At 38.4% G+C, this 23,383-nt stretch overlaps 1 protein-coding gene across 7 annotated transcripts in view; it reads left to right on the top strand.

The window, feature by feature from the left end:
- Positions 1–23,383, top strand: part of UPF2 (UPF2 regulator of nonsense mediated mRNA decay) — a 73,918-nt gene that overhangs the window by 20,519 nt on the left and 30,016 nt on the right. For 4 of the 7 annotated variants that reach the window (XM_068911565.1, XM_068911492.1, XM_068911945.1 and 1 more), the window contains exons 7-15: positions 858–920; positions 4,381–4,484; positions 5,059–5,144; positions 11,967–12,075; positions 13,399–13,512; positions 14,236–14,352; positions 20,634–20,819; positions 21,323–21,526; positions 22,131–22,406. In XM_068911565.1, the coding sequence (XP_068767666.1) occupies positions 858–920; positions 4,381–4,484; positions 5,059–5,144; positions 11,967–12,075; positions 13,399–13,512; positions 14,236–14,352; positions 20,634–20,819; positions 21,323–21,526; positions 22,131–22,406 (1,259 nt within the window). The remainder of the gene's footprint in view (positions 1–857; positions 921–4,380; positions 4,485–5,058; positions 5,145–11,966; positions 12,076–13,398; positions 13,513–14,235; positions 14,353–20,633; positions 20,820–21,322; positions 21,527–22,130; positions 22,407–23,383) is intronic. The other 3 variants (XM_068911788.1, XM_068911714.1, XM_068911881.1) reach the window with 1 other exon arrangement.

Below are 23,383 nucleotides of genomic sequence, written 5' to 3'. Positions count from 1 at the left end.
CATCTGAGGGATGGTGGTTGTTGTGTTTTTTTTTTTTCCCCTGACCTCCACATGCCAGCCTTACTACTTCATAACTAAAATTCACTGTGGTTTGAAAAGTAAGTGTCCTTCAGCTGCAAAATGAAATTTTAGCTTTTTTTGATATATGCTGAAAAATTTTATGTATCTTCATTTGAGGTAAGTTGGTAGTAGTAGTATATGGAAAGCTGGTGAAAAGAGGAAAGCATTGTGTTATGACACTCTGAAAAACATAGAACAGAATATTCCTAGATTGAGATAGGCCTTTCAGTATAAAAAGAGAGGATGCATGAGGTATTGCAGGTTTTCAGATGGAAGATCCACATGAAGAAAAATGGTTTTAGTTGTGAAAATCTGGGAGCGTGGGTTTCATTGGCAGAGGGAATAAGATAAATTATAGAGGAGAAGAGAAAAGAGAAGGGGAAAAAAAGATAGATATGGTAGAGTCAAGTCAGACAGTAGCTGCTGGATGACTTTTGTTACTTCTGCATCTCCTTGCAGTTGTTGGAGACTTTTTTTTTTTAATTTTGTTTTCCTCTGTATCCGAGGGCGAAGGAGATGAGATACCACCTGGATCTCAGTTTTCCAAAGTGCATGTTTTCTAAGCAAGTCTATTCTGCTATAGCATCCTTCTTCGTTGCAATGCCTGCTTCTCCACGTTTTTCCAAAAAGTTAGAGGCTGTAGTCAGCATAACTTTAAACTACGACGTGTAACAGGGAAGTTGATGCTGTTAGTTGAAGAATATTAATAGTTTACCAAGTATTCAGCTAGCTTATTTTGCTTCTGTATTATGTTTATATTGAGTGAACTTTAATTTTCTTATTTTCAATATGCTCAGGCAAGAGAGAGGGAGCAGATAGCACCGGAGCTGAAAATAGTGACGGAAAACAAGCTGAAAGAAGTGAGTTTTGAGGTTGTGTTTAAAAAAAGAAGAGTAAATGGAATAAATGAAGCTGTGTGAATGGAGACAAAGTGAAGTGAGGAATGGCCAGGGTAGAGGAAATCCACGGTACTGGGATCAGGGGGAATCTGGTATTAATATATATGCATGTATATAGAGCATCAGTTTTTGTCAGGTAGTTGGCAATAGAGAGAATGCCCAGAAGATGAGTATTAACACTCAGCTTGGCATACTATACTGTTACTTGGTATACCATTTACAGAGCTAGTAAAGCTCTTACCAGAAGAGGAGGAATAAAAAAAAAAAAAATCTAAGATGTTTAAAAACATTTATTAGGAAATATTTTGTGGAATGAGATGATTAGGGAGACTGGGTTCTGGGCACATTACTCAGTGAGGCCTTGATTCAACAAGGCGTTTAACCTTATGCTTAAGGGCTCTGCGGAAGGGAGACTCGGGCGTCAACTTGCTTATGGTATTGGTTAGTAATATCTAAATGTTACTATATGATGGCTCCTGCATGATCAAATACAGAAGGTCATTTCACAGAGGGATAGCTTACTAGCATTGCAAAACCCTTTCTGTGATTGCTACTGTCTGGGTTCCTGTCTGCATGATACTCCACAAAATAGGCTGAAGCTTTCTGGCAGGGTGGAGTTTCTGCGGGGGAAGAGGTCAATGGCATAGGTGGAGAAGGGCCCTCTGTAGCATTATAGCTCTGTAAAAATAGAAAAGATGATGGGAAATGAGTCGGGGCTTTCTGAGAAAGTGTGCATATAAGTATAAGGGAAGACAAATAGCTATTGTTACTGAAGTCGAAGATTATTTGGCGCCAATCGTTGCACGAGGAACATACTGAAGTAAGTACACAGTGCTCACAGTAAGTACACTGTGCCTACTGTCAGTAAGTCAGTCCTTAGCGTCTTCTCGTGCTCTCTCAGTTCTGCTCTCTGAAAATGACAGGATACCATGAAGTTCTGGTTAAATACAAAGAATTCTGAAAATAAACAAACAAAAAACCCCCAAACCACAGCAAAGAGTAACTACAGTGATCTTACGGTATGATTTGGTCTTCAACCAGATAAGAAAATTTGAATTCTGATCTCCATTATTGGACATTGCCAATTATAGTACATTTTAAAAAGAGTTGAGGCATGGTTTTAAAATGGCGTGATTCCAAAAGACTGGAACTCAAGAGGATCAAAGTGGAAGAGCAAGAACTGAACAATTTTTTTTGCATGGTTTGCCTACTTAGATAGTTATTTGTCTTAGAGGGGGAAGCCCTGGCTTTGTCATTTCCTGTCATTGTAAAAATTTTTTTTTTATTTACAGTCTTAAGTCTCAAACATGCTTAAGGTACTATAACAAATTCTGTCTACACAGGAAGGATCCAAGGACTGTGATGAGAAAGAAATACATAGGCGTATGTTGAGAGCGTCTGTAGTCTTCCAGTGAGAGAGAGGACCAATCAAGGAAGGGATATATTTGGGAACCGTTGAAATGGACTGGGATAGTAGGATCTTCTGAAAGATTGTCTTGCAAAGCAGCTAGACTGGCAAAGACTGATCTGCTTTAGTCTAAGATTTTGATTTATGTCAAGAGTACTGAGTCTGGTGGAATAGAAAATTGAAAGGAAGCCAACAGACAGCAGTAGGGGAAGATAGAAGACCTTTAGAAGGAAACAGGAAGATGTGGCTGCAAATCTTTTTAAAGCGTTTAGATATTTGCTAATAAAAATTGTCTCGTTCAAGAGCATGCATTCTAGTGAATCCCACATCTGGCTTATGTGGGCGATCAGAGAGTCAGTGTTCCATTAACGATTTAAAACTTCAGGGTCCTCTTTTATCTCAACATCTGGAAGGTCTCTCTTATCTTTATTCTTTTTTTTCTCCTTTTTCTCCTTTCTTAAAGAACCCTTTTATGTTGTCCTTCCAACTTCTAAACATTAGCGAGAGAAGAGACGCTCATCTAATTTAATTTCTAGCATCTTTAAGAAAGGGTGGTCAGCAGTGTTCCTTGGGCAGGGAGGGAACAATTCTTGGTGTTTCTCTAACTGAGCTCAAGTTCCTTCCCTGCTCCTTCCCTCTCCCCCCTCCAAAGTTAGTGCTTATTTCTGTTGACGTGTTCAGAGTGCAATAGGAAGCCATTCAACTCTATCTTATTCAGATCCTGCAACATAGCATCTTTGTCTCTTTGCTTTTTCAATAGCTTAAAAAGGAACTTCAATCCTTTATGCTAGTTTTACAGGCTACGCAGTAAGGTAAGACAAAGTGGCGTTACCAGAAGGGTTCGTTGGTGGGGTTTTTCCCCCTGTGCTCCTAAATTCTTATTTGTAAAGTGTACCCGTCTGTCTCTTTCTCCCTCTTTTCCTGTCAGATACCTCCTAGGGGTTCTCGTTCTTGCCCAAATCCTCAGTCAAACTGAAGGGAACCCGACTTTCACCATGTTCCTTTTTCAGGAAGCAGTGTTCTCCTGTATCGCTTTGGCCAACGAAGAGTTCTTTCCAAATGCGTACATTATGGCTCATTGTTTTGGCTTGTAACTCTGTTATGGGGCAAGTTAGGCTCTCTGAGACTTCAGTAAGTTCTGCAACTTCTTCTGAAGCATCCCACTTGTTTTGCATTTGGAGGGTAGATGTAGTGGGATCGCTCTGGTGAGGTCTTTGTAGTTGATGTTGTAAAATCTGAAATTCGCCAGCAGTGTGGTCCTGCAGTGTTTTACTTCAACAGTTTTACTAACACGCTCCATAGATATAGATTGCTGTCACTGCTTCGTATGTTGCAAATTACACAGGAGCGTTTGCTTGAAAAAACAAGTTGTCGCTTACCTTGCCATCGCTATGTAGTCAACCCTCCACCCTAGGTGCTTTGTGGTTCGGCACTCTTTGCTTTCTGTACAGCCGAAGGAATTAAGCTGGCCTCCTCCAGCTCTTGTAGCCTCAAGTGAAGAGATGTCAAGCACATGCCCGGTGAAGGAATGTCCTCAGTGGATGTTTGTGGTCAAAAAATAGTTCTCAGGCATGGAAAACATGCATAAAAAGTAGAATCCCCAATTACAGTAGGTTTTTCTTTGCTTCCCCCATGTTCAGGCCTCCTTGTGGTCCTCATTATATTGTCTGAAGAGATTACCATGGTTTTCTAGAAGTATGCGTTTGTTGTTGTACCCCACAGTATAAATTAGGAGGCAGGGAACTTTGATTTATTAGTAATTCAAGAAGAGGAAGGCAAGTTTTAAAGGTAAAAAATTTGATTTTTGACTTTGGTCTGTGTAGGCAATCAATGTTTTTTTTTTTTTTTTTTAACATAGATGAGTACAATTTTTTTCATTTTATGTTTGGAATCTATAGATGAATGTTTTAACAGCTGAACATTCCCCAAGCATAGTGCATTTGTAATGTAATAGTCAACCATTATATTTCACAGATTAAAGTTGTGTGCCACTTGTTTATTTCACTTTGTTAGAACAAGAGGATGAAGAAGCCAGTACTGGATCTCATTTAAAACTTATAGTAGATGCTTTTCTTCAGCAGCTTCCAAATTGCGTCAACAGAGACCTCATAGACAAGGTATAGTCATACTTGTCTTTTTTTTCCCCCCAATCTTACAAGCATGTGATGCTAAATCAAATCAATTGATCAGAAATACAGATTTGAAGCTTTGGAGTCAGCTACTGCTGACTCCATTTTTAATGTAGAGGAGATCTTTTCTCTCTCCCATTTCGTCAGCCCTTGCCCAAGTATCATCTGATACAGAAGAGTTTGACTTCCATCTGCCTGTTCTCATATGTGATGGGTTGTTTCAACAGAAATAGACTTGTCTTTCCCCCGTCTTCCCCCCCCCACCCCATTACTTCCTGACAGGTTTCTGACCTGAAGTTTTTAACCAAGTAGGTTTTGACCTAAAGCTGCTTTTTTTCCTTGTGTCGATCCAAGGAATCGGTCTGTATTCCAGTATCTTTGCATATTTTCTAACTGTGTCAGTTCTGACAGAATGAATGTTTTTGTTCATGGTTGTTCTAAAAGCAGCTACATGTAACACAAGCAAGACTGTGTAAAAGAATACTTTTTAAAAAACATATTTTATTGCTGTAAATAAAAACATTTACATTTAAAGGTGAAATTTTGACTCTTGTCTTTATAGGCAGCAATGGATTTTTGCATGAATATGAATACAAAAGCCAATAGAAGAAAATTAGTACGAGCACTTTTCATAGTTCCTAGACAAAGGTAAGAACTGGAGGGGAGAAATGTGGATCCAGCTTTGGTTATTTAACATAGCCTGTGTTGTATCTTTTTTTTTTTTTTTTAAATTGATGCTGCTTTCAAGTCACATTTGTTTACTACATTTGCTCCTGCTGTGTGCTTTCCAAGTGATATATGCTGGAGCACCGAAAAAATACAGGATTTATAAACAACTTAAAAATATATTTTTCTCGTAGCAGAATAGAATTTCTTAATAATTAGTTTCTTTTTTTCGATGTGTTTTTACAGTGGATCTATTCATGGCGCTTTTTTCTTTTTTCTTTTTTTTTTTTTCACAACAAATCCCACATTATGGCAAAAAAGCATATATTTCAGTCGGGAAAACTTGCCTTTTTTATAATCCTGTGAATAGTTAGAGCCCAGTATCACTGAGGAAAGAGGATATCTTGTGACATATTGGCTCTGGTATGTGGATAGCCATTAGATTTTACAGTGTTATGGCTTCTGGAATAGAGCTGGTTCTTGACTGGCCGGCTTAGAGAACGCAAGCGTAAGAGTTTGAGCTTGGCCTCGCCCATCCGTAGATTTGTCCGTGTAAAGTTTTGCTATTCTTTTTCTTGTCTCCCTCTTTGCGTAAGAAAGGTTCCTGCACTTACACAAAGAGCCTTGCTTAAAGAAATAATAACAAGTACATAAGAAGCATTATATACTTGTCTAAACTCTGTGCTAAACTTGCACCTTGAATAGGTGCAATTACAAAGGAGTCACTTTTCTTGCTTTGCTTTTCTCCTGTTCTTAATCGCTTCTGAGAGGTTGTTCTGGTGCAGCTTTTGGTTTCAGGTGTTTTGTCGTCATCTTGGATTTCCTGTTATAGTTCACACGACTTTGATTCCATTCCCTTTTTAACCTTGTGGGGAAAAGAACTGTGTTTTGTTGAGCGTCTGTTTTATAGTCTTAAGGCTCTTGTGGACTATTAATTGTTTTGAATAAACAGACTTGAGTGTTTTGTTTTCCTTGTTCTTAAGCCTTTTGTTCTTGCATTGTGTTTTCAACCTTATTTCCAGCCTATTTCTGCATCCCATTTGTAATAAGCATCTGCTATGCTAATGACCCTGCACTTCTGTCTGTTAAAGCAGTGGTTTGTTGCTGAATCATACTAACTTGAATCTACCTTGATATGAGTTGTGCAGTTGGAAGGAAGTGCTTAAAATTGTTCATTCACTTACTCTCTTCTCCCAAAAGTATGGATTTGACTAATCAGTCTTCCTCTATCACTAATTAATATTTCAAGTTCTGGGAGTTCAGTATGTTCTATGTTAGAGCTAACAAGGTGCTCTTCAGCCTAAATTTATGATGTAAAGGAAATAACTCTTACTATTTATGAACAGGCTGATAATCACATCAACACACTATTTGAGAAGAGCATTTGCTCAAAACTTAAAACCATATGCAGCAATGTAAATCAGCAGGATGATGTAGACTTGAGCTCTGCCTTTACAGAGTTTTCCATGTATGTTTGCAAAATGGAAGTGACTTAATGGTTGGTCTATGAACATACAGTACTATTTGCACCACTCCCTTATGTTTCTTTCTTGTGCTGTAGAGGCCAGGTTGTTCAGATTGATCATTAACTCTTAGACCCTGTTAGAAGATGCATTAAGTTTGGATCGCATAAGCTGAAGCGTACTGGACGATAATGACCGCCAGGAACTTGTTAACGTTATGCCCAACAGAAATAATTTTAGAGCAGAACACCACCATAGCTTGTAAGTTAGCAGTGCGATTTCACAAATCCCGTCAAAAGAAAGGTGAAATTCCTGGGGCGTTGTAGCATAAGGAGATATTTCTTAGATCAGGACTATACGCTCTGCACTTTGCCACTGATTCTTGCTCTTCTCAATGATAGGTCTCCCCCTAATTTGTTTGTTTTTTTTTTTTTTAAAAAGGGGGGGGAGGAGGGGTTAAAAAAACAAGATCGACTGTGGCAACTCAAACTAATAGGGTGTATAGTGTAGTTGGTTTGCATTAGTAATGCATTGCATTACTCCGAAGTGAAGATATGAGTCAAGCAAATGGATTGGAAGTAAGACTGTTGTTTCTCAACTGATTTCCTCCTTGTTGTTGTTTGAGTGTTTCCTTTCCTCGTAAAAATGTTGTCCCTTTCCCTTGTTTTATATCTTTTTCTCCTGTCCGCTCTGAGACCCACTGGACTAATTAACCCTCCAGCTTCCAACTGTAAGATGTCCACTTGCGTACGTCTCCCTGTCCTTTTGCCTGCATTAGTAGCCCCGTGAGAGAAGGGCATCACCAAGCTGGAGAAGCAGGTTTTGCTGACTGAGCTTCTTGTTCTGAACCGCAGCCACAGTGAAAATGCCAGCTGAACTGCCCATATATGCAGATGGTTTTAAAGGGCAGTCTGCCTGAATATTTATATTTATTTACTGCCGTTGGTAAAGGAGCAACTCCATTTTCTGTCTTTAAGTCGGTATGTGTATTACTTGTGGGGAAAAACGCGAAGTGTGTATGTAGCATACAGTGCTGACAGTTGCTGTAAAATGATGCACATTGATTTAGACAAATATATAACACACTACTTATCTCCAAAACTCTGTGTACTGTGCATTGAAAGTGTATTCTTTTCATGAATCACTTAAATGAGCCATACTGATACCTCTTTACGCTCGGTAGTTACTGCTGCACACTTGCAGGCTTTTTGTTTGGGTTTTTGGGTCTTGTTGTTCCCGCCTGCCCCCTCCCCTCAAATTCCAGGACGCCTCCAGCATGCTACTGGAGAAACAGAAATGCCAGAAAGCGTGGTGCAGGGTGTTGGGTTTTTGTTTGGTTTGGTTTGGTTTTGGTACTGAGGAACAGGGTCCTCATAGGATGTAGATAAGCTGTATATCTTTCAAATGGTGTCCAAGCATATCAGATAATACAGTTCAAATCTAGCTATTATGCTGGCAGCCAAAATAAGATACTTGAATAACAGGATAACTTTAGTTCGTTCTCTTGGGAGGTCACATTTTTTGGAAAAGTACGGGCATAACTATTGTACCAAGAAATTACAAAACCATGTTTTTGAGTTGGAGAATTAGTGTAAACACTTTTTAAGCGTCTATTATTATGTCATTCTGTCAGGAAACTTTTTTGTTCCCGTTAGGGTTGGCCAGGCTGGGACAAATGCATGGTTCTTCAGGACGGCAAATTTAATTTGGCAAAAAAAGGAAGGCGTTTTTTTTTCCTCAGCTAACCGTAGATCAGTGTCAGAATAGTACAGCATTACACTGCTCTATTGAATACTTATAAATGGATTACGCTTAAATCTTCAGCTGCAATTTGAACCTCTAACCAAACAGAACAGAAAGCCCTTTTTAAAGATTTTTTGAATGCTAGTATACAAGTGGCTTTTGGACTTGCATTGAAGAATTGATTTAAAACTAAATATTAGCCTTTTAATTCGGGACAATATCATTTGTTCTGAGGTGACAGTGCAGTGAGTTAACCAGTACTGCTGGCAGTCTTAGGGCAGCTTTGTGTAATTCTTTGCTAGCTAACAGAATTATTTTCCTGGACAGACGCACATAATTATTGCTCTTTATTTGCGTACTGTAATCTTGTTAGGTTTTTTTGTTTGTTTGTTTTACAACACTATAAGAAATTTAAAATCTCTAAGGTCTAAACAATTCCAGGCAAATGCTAACCAGTACGTAAATTATTTGTTCTGGGGTCTCATTTTTTTTTCCATTGCTGTATATGGTGATCTATAAAGTTAACTGTTTACTAAGCAAGGAGATGTTGTTCATGGTACGGAAATCTTTAGCGTTATCAGTGGATTTTCTTACTTCAGAAGTTAACTGCTTCTTGAATATTAAATATTTAAGAGCATTTTAACTCAAATCTGCCAACCTCTGTGTACATCTGTCTGTCAGCTTCTGGAGTTGAGAGATTCCTCCATAACAAGGCCCTTTTTGTTCATTTGAATTGGCCTCATCAATGTTTCAGAGCTCTTTTGTTTGAGGATAAAATTGCTTAAGTTAGGGGAGGTTATGCCAAAGCGAAGAAACAAACAAAGAAAAAAAAAAAACCCTCTCATCTGATAGCATGAAAATTGCATATCATAGGCTTATTCCCACTGATTAGTGTGGGTGGCAGTTTGTACCTGTTCAGGACCTATAAATAAATTTCGTTTGCTTGGCTGATGGCTGTGTTTACCAGGCAGGAGTGCTGCGTCTTGCTGTACTGCTCCGTTCTCCACGCTGGTTTTCTAGGAGAATCGCAAGTATGCCAACGCCCAAAACATCCCTTCCACCCTTTCCTGATCACTTTGTTGTCATAAAATTCCGAGTACCCCAGTCCCGGAGAAGCTGCAATTAGGGCGTTAATTGAAGAAAGTCGTTACGTTGTTTATTAACTAACGTTTAACATTCTACGAAAAGCAGTTCACTAGAGCGTGGTCCATGCGGCCCAGAGATCCGGAGTTGACTAGATTTCAGTCCGAGGTGCCTGGGCAGCATGAAAACGGTCAGGAGCAGTGGCTCCTTGCTGCGTTGGCGGACGTTCGGGCTGGTTGAGACGGGCTGCAGAGAATGAGTGCCTCAGCTGCGGCGAGCACGGTACGAGCTGGCTTCGTAACGCCGAAGAGCGGGAACGGGAGGCCGTGCTGCGGCCTTTTCATTGATTTCTGCCCCTTCTTTCTCCAGCAAGAAAAATCTTTCAGAGGAAAGACCAAGCGGGTTAGATTAGCAGGAGCACGCGTACCAGCAGATGGTGCCGTTGACCCTGCAGTCTCTCCGGTTTTGACCGCTGGTTGTGTCTCCTGCGCCAGAGCGCAAACAGGTTCAGGCTCTGCTTGCCAACTTCACAGTAACTCACCCAAGGCTTTTCCTTATTGTGTTTCACCTATTTAGAAATACCCAGTCTTAGTATTCTTCCCCATGAAGAAACCTATTGTATTCTGTGGTGGGATAACCACAATGGCCTCTAAGATTTAGTTTTTCCCTGGGTGTGTTCAGTTTGCGGAGATGAAGTTGTTAGCTCTCAGCTGGCAGGTACATGTTCGTATCTGAATAAAACTTTCCGCTGTTTGTTTTGAGAGAAATGCCATAAAGGAATGCCCTCAATTAAAACATGCCCCCCTCAACTCAACCAAAGTCTTACTTTAATTTAGTTTGTGTGTGTGTGCGAAGCAATGAGACCTTTGCCTCTCGGAGAGCTAACGGTTAGAAGTTTCATAACATGGTAGTAACTTGGTGCAGGTAGTCATCCTTGACCATGTTTTCCAGCAAGCTTGAAAAATGTAAATACTGGCTCAGTTATTGGTTAACGAGAAAGAATAAAAACCTGTTAAACAGGTAACTGAGATGCCTGTAATGTTTCACCAGGAGTTTTATGCATTAGTAGGAGGCTTTGCCTTTTCCAGGCAGCATATTCCAATTCTCCCAGTCCGTGACGTAAATACGTAGTAGTCCTTTCTGTGTATGGATGTTGAAGATCTTGGAAACACGCTCCAGTGACACTTCCTTCCCTCTCTTTTCTACTGCTGTTGTGCAATATACTCTTTAATTTGGGGGGGTTTTGTCTTTCTACTGTCCTTGCATCTAGTTTCGGTCTTGTGACAGGGCAAGCTCGGTGTATATTGATTTGTAATGGCCTTACAGATTTTTTTGGCAGTGTGAGTGTTTTTTTTTTTTTTTTCCTCCTGGTGTGGTGTGAAGGGAAACCTTAATCCTTCATAAAGTGTAATCTGAAGGAAGATTCGTTTTTCCCTTGTTGATAATTTCTCATTTTACTTAAGTAAATTTAAGATATTTCTCTCTTTCCAGTTATAACAGTAGGTTTCTTCTAGAGTTCATCTTCTGTTTACAGCAGTAACATATCCTGTAAATAAGGAGGAGAATGTATTTTGGGTGTGTGGGGTGGGTTGTTTTTTTTTTTTTGGAGAATTTCCTTGTTGTATTGTAAGAGTTGCGCATGGGATTTGTGCTGCCGGTTCCTGCATCTAAAAGTGGTATACGTGCACGTTTAGCCAAAGCAGCTCTGAGTTACGTTCTCCCTCTTATTATGTGATGGCCTGAACCAGGGTTTAAAGGCATCTCTGGCATTTTTACAAACAGATAACTTTTTACGAACTGAGTCTGCGTTTGGAAGAAACAAATGCAAACTAAGGAAAACATAAATTGCATGCCAAAATCCCCTAAGGGAAGAAAGCAGTGCTGTGAAAGGGAAATGGTTATGAAGGAGTTTAGTCAAGAAAGGATAAAATATGGAAATTTTCTTCTAATACACAGTTTAGAAATATTATTTTGTATAGGAGTACTAGATAGGATTGGGGGAGAAGGGTTGCCACTTCACATCTGCTGAGCTTTGTTTTGTTTAATAACTCTGTGTGCGCTTAGAAGTTCACTACTTAAAAATAAAGAAGTTCTTACCTTACCAGTTATATTTGCTGTTACTATATTTTTTTGAGTAATAGCTAGTGCAGTTGTCTCAAAGAATTTTTGTCATTCTGCGTATTGACAGGCATCTTAATTTTCTTTGTGCTTTGAAATTTCTGAAAGACAACAGGTGGAATGGAGAAAAAGTTCCCAATTCCATAGTTAAGATGGTGTTTGGCATTTCACTTAAAGCAATGATTTCGAAAGGAAATCACCTCTGAAGCATTGCAATAGGATGTGGTGGTACACCTTTTTGCATTGTTATTTTTAAATGATATTGCAACTTAAAGTATGAGCCAGTAAAGTTGTATGTACGTAATTGTCACGTATATGCACAGTTATTCTCTAGAACATAAATTAGCTGTGTATTTTACCATCTCAGTTTACACGTGTGTGTAACCTTTGTTTGCAGGTTGGATTTGCTACCGTTTTATGCAAGGCTGGTTGCCACATTGCATCCCTGTATGTCTGATGTAGCAGAGGATCTTTGTTCCATGCTGAAAGGGGATTTCAGATTTCATGTACGTTTTGTTAGTTCGGTTATTTCTGCATTCATATTAATCAATCTGATAACATCTTTCCTGGGGAAAAAAATAATACTTGACATTATGTAGATGCTAATTCTAAAATTCAGTAACATAATTTAGAATATTTTTAGGTCATTTGAGCAGATTTGTTGTATAATATTAGACTCATTTGTGCATCAAATTTTTTTTACAGCTTATCATACATATTTCTGTGTGTATATACATGCATGCATTGTTTGTAGTGTCATCTTCAATCTCTAAAATAATTAAAATGAACCTGAACTGTAACATGATATAACAATGATGACAAGCTGCAAAAAAATAGAAATTGTGCTCAACTAGAGTTTTTTGTATATTAAGTAACTCAAAATTAGAATCAGATTTGGCCTATACTAATAGCAGTGTCCCCCAAAAGGTTACTGTTGTAATATAGTTAATTAAAATATCCATTAATTCTAAAACATCCATTCCTTTAAACAGGAAAAGTTAATATTCAGATGTATGATGGAAACTAAAGTTTTCATTACTCGCAAATGCACCTTTTAATGTTGTTTCTTCCACTGTGTGTTAGGTTTTGTAACAGAATTAGTTACCGTACTCAGTGATGACTCCTTCAGAGTTTTCTGAGCTTTATTTTACAGATTTCAAAAATTTTTTTTCTGATATTGTCAATGAAGTAGTATATGAATTATTTAGGTTTATTCAAGTCTTTTTTTTTTTTTTAAAACTCTATGAAGTTAACTGTTTGTTCTCAAAAGAAAACTGATAAATTGTGGAAGAATATCCTAATTTGTATTTTGCTGAACATGATTATGTTTAGAAATAGAAGAGCTGTGCTCTGAAGTTACTAGAATTATGTTGGACACCTTTTAAATAAAAAAAAGAAAAAAAGGGGGGGGGGAGGCAATTCGCACTTTATTAACCCTGACCTGATAAGGCTCTCGGTGTTTGGTATTTCCTTTAGGGACTATACCAGTAGTCTTAGTGATTTAGAGTCGAGAATATCTAACCACTAGTTCACTGTGGCCAAAGGGGAATGGCCAGGTTGGTGCGTGTCTCTAACTGTTGATATGTTAGAGGACTGAGTTTTCTGTGGGGTGGGGAAAAAAGTCCAAAAGCTCCTGAAGAAACAGGACTGTAGAGAAAGTTTTAGGAAATACAAAGATAGGTAAAGATAGAGGATAAGGAACCAAACAAAAACCAAACACTTCTCGGTTCCCAAGCATATCCAGTACTTTCATCTGAAAGTAATCTTGTAAAAGACAGATATATTTGGCAGCCTAAAATCAAATGCATTTTTCTTTTTTTTTCCTTAAGGTGAGGAAAAAGGACCAGATCAATATTGAAACGAAGAATAAAACTGTGAGGTTTATTGGTGAGCTTACAAAGTTTAAGATGTTCTCCAAAAATGATACTCTCCACTGTTTAAAGGTTGGTGTTGTGATATTTGTGTGCTACAGTGCATGCTGTGAATGCATGTCTATCCTATTCCCCATCATATTTCTACTACTGATGTTATCAATTAATTCATTGCATATGATGTTTAAAACTTTATTTCTGTCTATGAAGATACTTTATTATAGTCGTTTTAGAAATTAGGATGTTTTAATTCAGTAATAGTATGAGTCTCTTAAAATATACTTTGTCTTTGGACATAAGGACCAAATTGCTAATGTTTTTTCAAGGAAAGCAATGGAGTCTACTAGTAAGTAGACTTATTCATCCGTTATTTGTTGCAAAGCTGGAAACGAGCTGCTTTTTTTTTTTTGGTTGTGTTGATTTAAATTTTTACAAATAACTAGTTAAGGACAAGGCGGAGGCAGAAAGTGTTTCACTGGTTGCAAGGAGAGGCTTATATGCCACCTTAGCAGGTACTTTTGTTTACTGAAGAGCAAAATCAACCTTGCAAAGTATTAATCTCTAGGTGTGTCATCTTGATTTGTATGCTGATAAACATTCAACTTAAATTTAGGGCTTTACATTAAATATAAAGTGGGCCATGAAAAATGAAAATGAATGAGTGAAATCAATTTGCTATTCCATGTTCCTTTTTAAGAACAAAAAATAGCTGTGTAATAAAGTCAAGTAGGTATTATTTTTTGTAATGGAAAAATGTTTAACACATTTTTTTTTTTTAATATGAATACGTACCAGATGCTTCTGTCAGACTTTTCTCATCACCACATTGAAATGGCGTGTACTCTATTGGAAACCTGTGGAAGATTCCTGTTTAGATCACCAGAATCTCACTTAAGAACCAGTGTTCTTTTGGTAAGAGGACAGTCTTATTGAGGGGGAGCATGTACTGAACTAGACTAATTATTTATTTTATTTTCTGACTTTTTGATGTGCTCCGACTATAACAATCGCTGCAACTAATATCTTAAATGACAGTTACAATATTTGATCACTAATAAATGAAAACCTTCGTTAAGTTTTACCTGGAATGCTCAGGGAAGATAACCTCCTTGACTCTGAACATGGTATTAAACTTTCGTACAGTTTTAGTGCCGTAAGATTCCTGTCTCCTCTTGGAGACTCATAAAAATTGAGTCGGGTACAAGAGGGAAAAGAATCATTTTTCCTGAAATATTGTTTTTTTTCATGGCGGGGGGGGTGCTGCTGAGATGGTCTATTTTTCAGATATATTCAAGTCCAAGGCTGCTTTGGTGGTATCAGCCTTTGTTTGTTTATATTCCCGTGGACTTGTATCATCTTGTTATTTACAGCCTGTCTAGTGCTGTCTCAGCTCTGACTGCACCTCCAGGGAGAATAGCTTTCTAAAATATTCTGGAGAAGTCCAGTTGTGCTATAAATCTTTTCATCCTGTCAGAGAAAGCATAGAGGATTAAATTTCTGAAGTAAAATAGACTACATTTCAACTACAAACAATACATTTGGATGATGTGTAGTTGCTCACAAAAAACAAGGGTAAGGTTGAAAGAATATAAAGGCTGAACCTGCGTACACACATGAGATACTATTTGAGGATAAAAGGTTAGCCGGTAAAACGGGAGATAAAAATGTGCTATTTTAATTGGAGGTAAAGAGGTTGTCAAGTAGGAGGTTTCTGTTCCCGGAGTAACAAAGTCTGGGGTTATAAATTTGAAGAGCAAGTTTACGAAGACTTAGAAGAAGGTGTTATAGAAATTGAGATTTGTAATTAAGGTGAGACTAGAAGTGCTGTCCGTTAAGTCTAGGTAAGTGCCAGCAAAGATTTAGACATAATGAAAGGATTAGCTTTGGGACTCTGAAGATTTTTAGTGTATGAATTTTAGCCCTGAATAACGACATGTTTTTTGGCTTGAGAGAGGATCATAACACTTTATGTCCGAGGTAAGGGGCTCATTCAAACGTGGTCAAAAAGTGCTGCAAAGATAGATATCAGCATTAGGAAATTGCTTTAAAACCAGAAGCTACTTAAGCAGGTACAGGCCAACTGGTAGAGCACTTTGTTATATTAGCAGTCTGACTAGGTTGTTCAGTGTTCCCTTCTGACCTTCAAATCTGTGCATTGCAGTGAAGGAAGAGTATAGACATAGGTATCTGCAGTAAACAAGCTATTTTTAAATAAAGTATTCTCTAGGCTTGGAGAAGAAAGTGAGTGTTGTTTGCTCTTGTGGAAGTGAATGGTTTAAGGGTTTGGAATCTCCGTTTAGAGGCACAGCTCTTTAAAGCTGTGAAATATCGCTATTTGACCTGTACTTATCTCCTATCTTAGCAAAGCCTCGGCTTACACTTGACAGGTCTTTCTTTGAATCCATATCCTCTCTACTCATTCTACAGAGTTAATAGTAGCAGTAGTTTCTGCATACTTTGGTATATTGCTCTACAATATTTTTTCCACAAAACTCCATTTCTTTCTGAACCTCTTATTCATCCGTTGGTAACTTTAAATGTGATACTATTTACTGCCGTAGTGTAGTTGCAAAAGGAAAGGGACGAACAAATTAACTCTGAATTCTTGGCTCACAATTACTTATTGCAGAGTGCTCTGTAACTCGAAAGGAGCTTTAAATCACTCAAGTTTTTAAAAGAGTTGCCAGCTGATGCCAGAATCACAGAATTTTTTAGGTTGGAAGGGACCTCTGGAGATGACCTGGTGCAACCCCCCTGCTCAAGCAGGGTCAGCAAGAGCAGGTTGCCTAGGACCATTTCTTTCCTGTCTTGGGGATCCCAGAACCGGACCCAGCACTCCAGATGTGGCCTCTCCACGTCTGGATAGAGGAGAAGGATCATCTCCCTCGACCTGCTGGCAATGCTCTGCCTAATGCAGCCCTGGATACCATTAGCTGCCCTTGCCACAAGGCTGCCTTGCAGGCCGATGCTCAACTTACTGCCCACCAGTCACCGCAGGTCCTCCTTTGCAGAGTTGCAGTTCAGCTGGTCGACCGCCAGCCTGTACTGGTGCAAGGGGTTATTCCTGCCCGGGTGTGGGATTTGGCATTTCCCTGGGTTGAATGTCATGAGATTCCTGTCAGTTCCTTTGTCCAGCCTTCCGAGGTCCCTCTGAATAGCAGTGCAGCTACGTGGTGTATCAACCTCTCCTCCCGGTTTTGTATCGCCTGTGAACTTGCTGAGGGTGTATTCAGTCCCGTCCTCTGTCGTCTCAGTGGATGCGTCTTCTCGTACTGCCCTACAGTAAATACAGAAATCTGATTTTGACTTAAATAGTATTATACAAATTGGATCGTGGGTTTACGGTGCGGGACAGTGTGGACTGTTGAAAAGATTACCCCCAAAGCAAATTAACTGGGATCTTGTGGAAAAAATGAAGAAGGTATAAAGCCAATCTTACTGATGACTGTTTCAGGTAGAGTTAAGATCTGCTGGTCTTCCAAATAAGTATTAGCCTTAATCTTCACTGCAGAAGATGTAATAAGGTGCCAGACAGGCTGTATGTCTCCATAGTAAAGATGATATTGCTTTATAATGGTGTGCAAAGTCATGGTTAAGGATGGATTTTTAATAATTACTTTTCCCTCAATTAATAGTGTGTGTTCCGTAAGACTGCTGCAGACTTGCTGAGGGACTACCTGACTATTTTTTTTAGAGAAACTTTTAATGATCCCATTGAATTATGTGGTATTTTGCAAATTATTTAAAGATGTTTTAATGCTCGGGGGTGAAAAACTATGATTTTTTTGGATAAAAATATTTGTGCTGCTAATTTTATATGGGGCAATGTTTATTTCTATTAATCATTCTTGGCATTTTTTTCAAACTTGATATCCTTTATACAATTTTAAAATATTACTGTGAAACCGGCTTGGCTATCAGATTGGTCTGTTGATAAATGGAGTATTTGAACTGATGCTTTAGAAGATCAGCACTATATTAATATGTTTCTCATAACTTAATCATGTTAAAATATTAAATTATTGTGTTATGCCATTGTGTTAAAAGTATATTTGAAACTGTTCTTAATATAACAAATTTTTTTATTCGGTTTCAAAGAAAGATTCTTCAGCTTAAACTGTATCAAATTGTCTTTTTCAGCTTTAAGGCAGTATCACTGGTATTTGTAGACGTACCTAATTTAAGCTACGCAGTGGCGCAAAGCTAGGGGTGCTTCTTTTATAGGTGAAGTGGAAACCGCAAGAGAATATTGATTGCACAATGTGAGACAGAGCCTGTGGCAAAGTAATTATTTGTTATTATTAGAAGTAGAACGTGCTAATTTGCTATAAATACAAAAAAAAAAAGCTTCCAAGAAATTTAAAACCTTGGTTTTTTTGAAGTGTTGGAGCAAGCAGAAGGACGAAGCAGTATGGGCAGTGAAGAGGAGGGAGGGTGTGTTGCGAGTCAAACAGTTCCGGCGTCTCGATACCGAGAACGTAACGTCAGTCGTATGCTGAGCCCAGTTCTCTGAACTTGCTCTTTTTTTTTTTTTTTTTAACCTATTATGTTTTACTTGGTAACTTCTGTCTTCGCCTTTGCTTCACAGAAATTAATTCTCATCTGTTTATTGCAATGTAAATTGCCATTATTGGCTTTTTGTATGGGCATGAGGTGAGGAGGAGCGAGACTTTTGGCCAGAGGAGCACCTCCTGCTGCTCACCAGTTTTTCTTTTGAGGGGTCTGCACTACGGGCAAAGAGGCTTTGTGCCTGACTTCCCCTCCCCGCCCCAAAAGCCTTCCTAGCGTTTTAACCTGGACACTTTAATATTCTTTATAACTTCTTTTACAGAAAGAAAATAAGAAAAAGAATCTTCAAATCCAGTGTTTGGGCTTTGTTTTTGTAGTCAGTGTTCATTTTAGCCTCGTAAAGCAAAGGCCCAAAGTAGTTGACTAGCTTAAACACTTTAGACTGCAGGTCTTGCTTTTTTTAGTCCCTGAAATGCGTCACTTTTTTCGTTAATGTAGATGGTTTATTGTTATATATTTTCTTTCGTGCCTGACCATCTATCTTGATATCTTAAATGAAAAAGAATTGAAAGAAACACAGCTGCTTAAAAGGGTGATGACTTTTAACAGAGATTAAGACTAATGACATCCTAATCACATCCACTTAAAGAGTTAGCATACATACTTGGGGGAATGCTTGAAAAATAAAAATGTTCAGTGATTTTGAACAGTAGGGTAGCACATATTCTCTTTTCTGAGAAGAAATAACATTTTAAATATAGCCTCTTATTTAAAATGTAATAAGTAACTTTTATAACACCAGAAAATAAACAGATGGTGCAGTTTTAGTTTTTTAAGATCTTATTTGCAAGCCCTTCTGCTGTTTTCTCTGTCGTGTTTTATTTTGCCGCGCTTCAAGTTTTCAATTTGTAGCGCAGCAAAATAAATGTCATAAGGCAGCAAAGATGTATTTTTCTCATGAGGCATCTAGAAAAGACCAAAAGAATGTATAAAATAATAGTAATACGTATGACACATTCAGGTTGTGGAACTTTCTGCTCTAATTGACTTTTCATCGCTAAGTGCAAACAGCACAAAAAACAATTTATGTACCTGCTTGCTAAAACGCTGTGCATCTGCTAAACAACCACGGGTAAATTTGCTATCGCTCGAGCGACATTTGCCGTCTGGAAAGAAATAGTCTTATTAGGGAATCAAAGGAGGTTGTTTGTGTCATGGAGAAGGTTAAAAATGAAATGCCTTAGGGTCTGTGTCAGGTTCAGAGCTTCCAGGCGGTAGATGCGCACAATCTAGGAAGAAAATTGTCCGTCTGTTGGGTTACTGTATTGTGCAAAACTGTTCTTCCTCGTGGAGTTAGCAGCCTCAAATGGACGTTTAGAAGCTATTTGAGTACCTCCGCGCTTCAGTTTAGCTGAACCGTTGCCTTGAATAAATTCAGGTTTCTTTTACAATTTTAGTAGAAAATTCACCCAGATGAAAAATTGCACTTGTTCCTCAGAATTGAAAGAAGGTGCAAACTCTTTGTTTACTGGCCTCTATGAATAAATATCCTTTCTTCTTCTCTCTTTGGGTTACCTTGTTTCCAGTTCTAACACTTGTGTGCAGGAATAAAGAAGTGTCAACGCCTTGGTTTTGCTGATAGGTTTGATGCTGTAAATTACATGGTAGGCAACCTGTGAAATGACTTATTTGTTTTTTTACCCATTAACAATTTCAGTGAAGCCTAAGGTAGTGCATTTCCTTTTCTTGTTGAACAACTGAATGATTTAGAATATGTGGAATCAAACGATGTGCATAAATTAGTGTGACTTATGTAATTTTATATATTATACATACATACATACATACATACACGTTTTATGAAGAAATTAAGTTCCGTCCTCGTTGTTAGCTGTAAAATCCAGCAGAGCTGGATCCAGCTCCATTAGAGCTACAACCTTATTCCTGTCCAGGCTTTTTAGAATCAAGAGATTTGTATAAACCATGAATTAAACTTACAGCACATACCCAAAATTAAGTGTAGAGAAAACATTGTAGGAAGTGAGGAAAATGGGACAATCCTGACAATTAAGCACAATAGTTAGTGTTGATATATGTAGTAAGCGTTAACCTCTCTGATTTTTCCTGAAATGCTTCCTTAAGGCACTATTTTTGTTCCAGTCTGTTCTGTTTGGGTAAATGGCAACAACGGATCATGTAATAAGAAAAATACCATTGGTTAAGCTAGTGAGAATTCTTGTGGAACCATCAGTGTAAACTTTCTTCAGTCTCATATTGCTATAAGATGTAGGTTGGCAGTCTTGCATTGATTCACTGTGCTTGCGCAAAGAAATCAATATTTCAGCTACTTAATGTTAGTCAAATGGTTAATAATTCCGGTTAACTAAAGTCATGTTTTGTATAAACAGGAACGTTTGGATTTCTAGTCAAACTTCAAATTACTCTTCTGAAACCTGTTTTGGGGGATCCTTTTTAAAAACAGGGGTTGTGAATAAAAGTTGTCTTAGCAGTAGCAACACAGAACCATATATATGCTTTGTCCTTTCTTCTCTCTACTCAAGGTTTTACTTTATTTTTTGGAACCTTTCATGTTTCTTTTTTTTTCTAAACTTAGCAGTAAAAGCCTTTGCTTTGAAAATGTAGTATCTCAACATTTCTGACTGGCCATTTGCGTTTATTTACAGGAGCAAATGATGAGAAAAAAACAAGCAATGCATCTTGATGCACGCTATGTTACAATGGTGGAAAATGCCTACTACTACTGTAATCCCCCTCCAGCTGAAAAAACTGTGAAGAAAAAACGACCTCCTTTACAGGAGTACATTCGTAAGCTTCTTTACAAGGATCTCTCCAAGGTCACCACAGAAAAGGTAAATGGTATTGAAAGTGATGTAGTATTAACCTTAGGAGAGGTGGTGGTGGTGGGGGGGTTATGATTTTAATTGCAAGGGAAAGAGATCATTTTTGAATCCCTGATGATTGAGATTTCTTCTACCATAACACATAGGTACTCTAGCCGTGGACCTGAATTCTTCATAGCATTAAGAAGAAATAGAGAATAAAACAACAATCTTTGTGCTAAATATCTTACATTCAGAGTAAGAGAGAAGAGACTACAGTTAAAGAGGGACCTAAGAGCAAAGAAGTTATGAAACAGATTTGGACAGTTTGGTTAGCAGCTAGAGGACAGCAGTTGAGTTGCATGCATAGTTTTCCATAACTACCATAGAGATGGAGGATGTTTGAAAAAGAGAAGGAGATTGCTTGCAAATGCATTTAAGGATTTCATCCCAACTGTGAGAGAGAGGAGATAAAGGTGAACATTTGCAATTTTGCCTGTTAAGTGTTAAGCTTGTCTTAAAATTTCATTCAGGTCCTGAGACAGATGCGCAAGCTGCCCTGGCAGGATGCAGAAGTAAAAGACTATGTTATATGCTGTATGATTAACATCTGGAATGTGAAATATAATAGTATTCACTGTGTAGCCAACCTCTTAGCTGGCTTGGTCCTTTACCAGGAAGATGTTGGAATTCATGTTGTGGATGGAGTACTAGAGGATATTCGACTAGGAATGGAGGTAAAAACTAATATAAAGCCATACTCATCTATTCATGATGAAAAAAAACCCGATAAGCTAATTATGCTGACAGAAAAGAGTCTTAGATTCTGGACTTTTTTTTTTTTTTTGAATGATGACTTTTGTACCTGTCTTTCAGTTGTTTGCTTTATGCTGGTTCATAAAAATATCTGTGAAGGTTATTGCGACAGTTGTTTTGCCCCCTTACCGTGGTAGGGGGGTACAATTTCTTCTTTCACAATGCAGTCAAATCCGTGTAGCTTCAGGTCACTTTGGAGACTAGCCCATATTTTGACAGAGGTTATAATTATAAGAATTTTCTGGGCAATGAAATGTTATCACAGACTTCAGATGGAGTATGTTATATGTATTTGAACTTTCATAATACTTACTCGCTGGCCATATTTCATAACTATCTTCAGTACTTCTGACTATTAAATTATATAGTGCGTGTAGCCCTAAAAAAAATCTTTTGTTGTAACAAATTCTCTGAAGTATTTATACTGCTTTTTTTGCTTTAAAAAAAAAAAAGTTTGTAAACATTCGATTATGTCTGTGCACTAAAGTAAATGTGTGTTTTGACTTCTTGTTTTCTTTGTTAAAGGTTAACCAGCCAAAGTTTAACCAACGGCGGATCAGCAGTGCCAAGTTTTTGGGGGAGCTTTACAATTACCGAATGGTAGAGTCGGCTGTAATATTTCGAACTCTGTATTCATTCACATCATTTGGTGTGAACCCTGATGGTAGTCCTAGTCCATTGGATCCTCCAGAGCATCTTTTCAGGATTAGACTAGTCTGTACCATCCTTGATACCTGTGGGCAATATTTTGACAGAGGATCCAGCAAACGAAAACTTGATTGCTTCCTTGTATACTTTCAGGTATAAATGAACTGAACTTTTCTATAGTTCAATAGTTTTCTTTAACAAGTTATTGTATTTAAGGTCAGTATATGCTTATATATCTCTCTGAGTGCTACCTTGCACTATAATTCTTTAAATCCTCTCTCCATTTTGTAGCTGTTTTATTTCAAAGTGAAAGATGTCTTCAGATATATAGGTTAAATGTTGGTCCAACAACTGCAGAAAACTGGGGTAGCAGTTGGTGTACTGAAAGTTTAGGGCTGCCCTTCAGAGGGGTCTCACCAAGCGGAGAAGTGGGCTGACAGAAATGTTATGAAGTCCAGCAAAGATAAACATCAGTTCTTGCATTTGGGATGGAATAGCCCTGTGCAACACTACAGGCTGGCACAGACTGCCCAGAAAGCAGTTTCCCAGGAAGAGACCTGGGGGTCCTGGACTGCATGAACCTGAGAATCAGCTGTACACCTTTAGGGTGATGAAGGCTGACTGCATATTAGGTTGCATTGGCATGAGTGTAGCCAGCAGGTTGAGGGGAGTGATTTTTTTTTTTTTTTTCCCTCCCCTCCCTTTTCTGTTTGGCAATTGTGAGGCCACGTTTTGAGTACTGCATCCAGTTTTGGGCTCCCTGGAAAGGTAGGAACATTGCAGGCTAGGGGGAGCCACTGGAGGGCCACCAAGATGGTAAGGAGGCTCGTGATTTCTACATTGTGGGTTTTCTCAGTTTAGAGAAGAGAAAGCTAAGGGGAAGGGGTGTAGTTGCTGACCTCAGCTGTCTGATAGTGTTGTACAGAAGGTGGAATCAGATGCTTCTCAGGGGTGTCCAGTGAGAGGCGGAGAGGTAATGGTTACAAGTTGCAGCAAGGGAAGTCCTGACTTGGACGTAAGGGTGGATGATGGGGAGATCTCATAGTGCAAGGGTTGAAACACTGGAACAGGTTGCCCTGAGAAGATGGGGAATTCCAGTCCATGGAGTTCATGTTAAAACTCATTGGACT

This window comes from Struthio camelus, chromosome 1 (genome assembly GCF_040807025.1).
Source record: "Struthio camelus isolate bStrCam1 chromosome 1, bStrCam1.hap1, whole genome shotgun sequence".
In the NCBI taxonomy this organism is placed as follows: Eukaryota; Metazoa; Chordata; class Aves; order Struthioniformes; family Struthionidae; genus Struthio; species Struthio camelus.
Note: the sequence above shows the minus strand (reverse complement) of the source record. Positions and strands in the feature narration are given on the sequence as shown.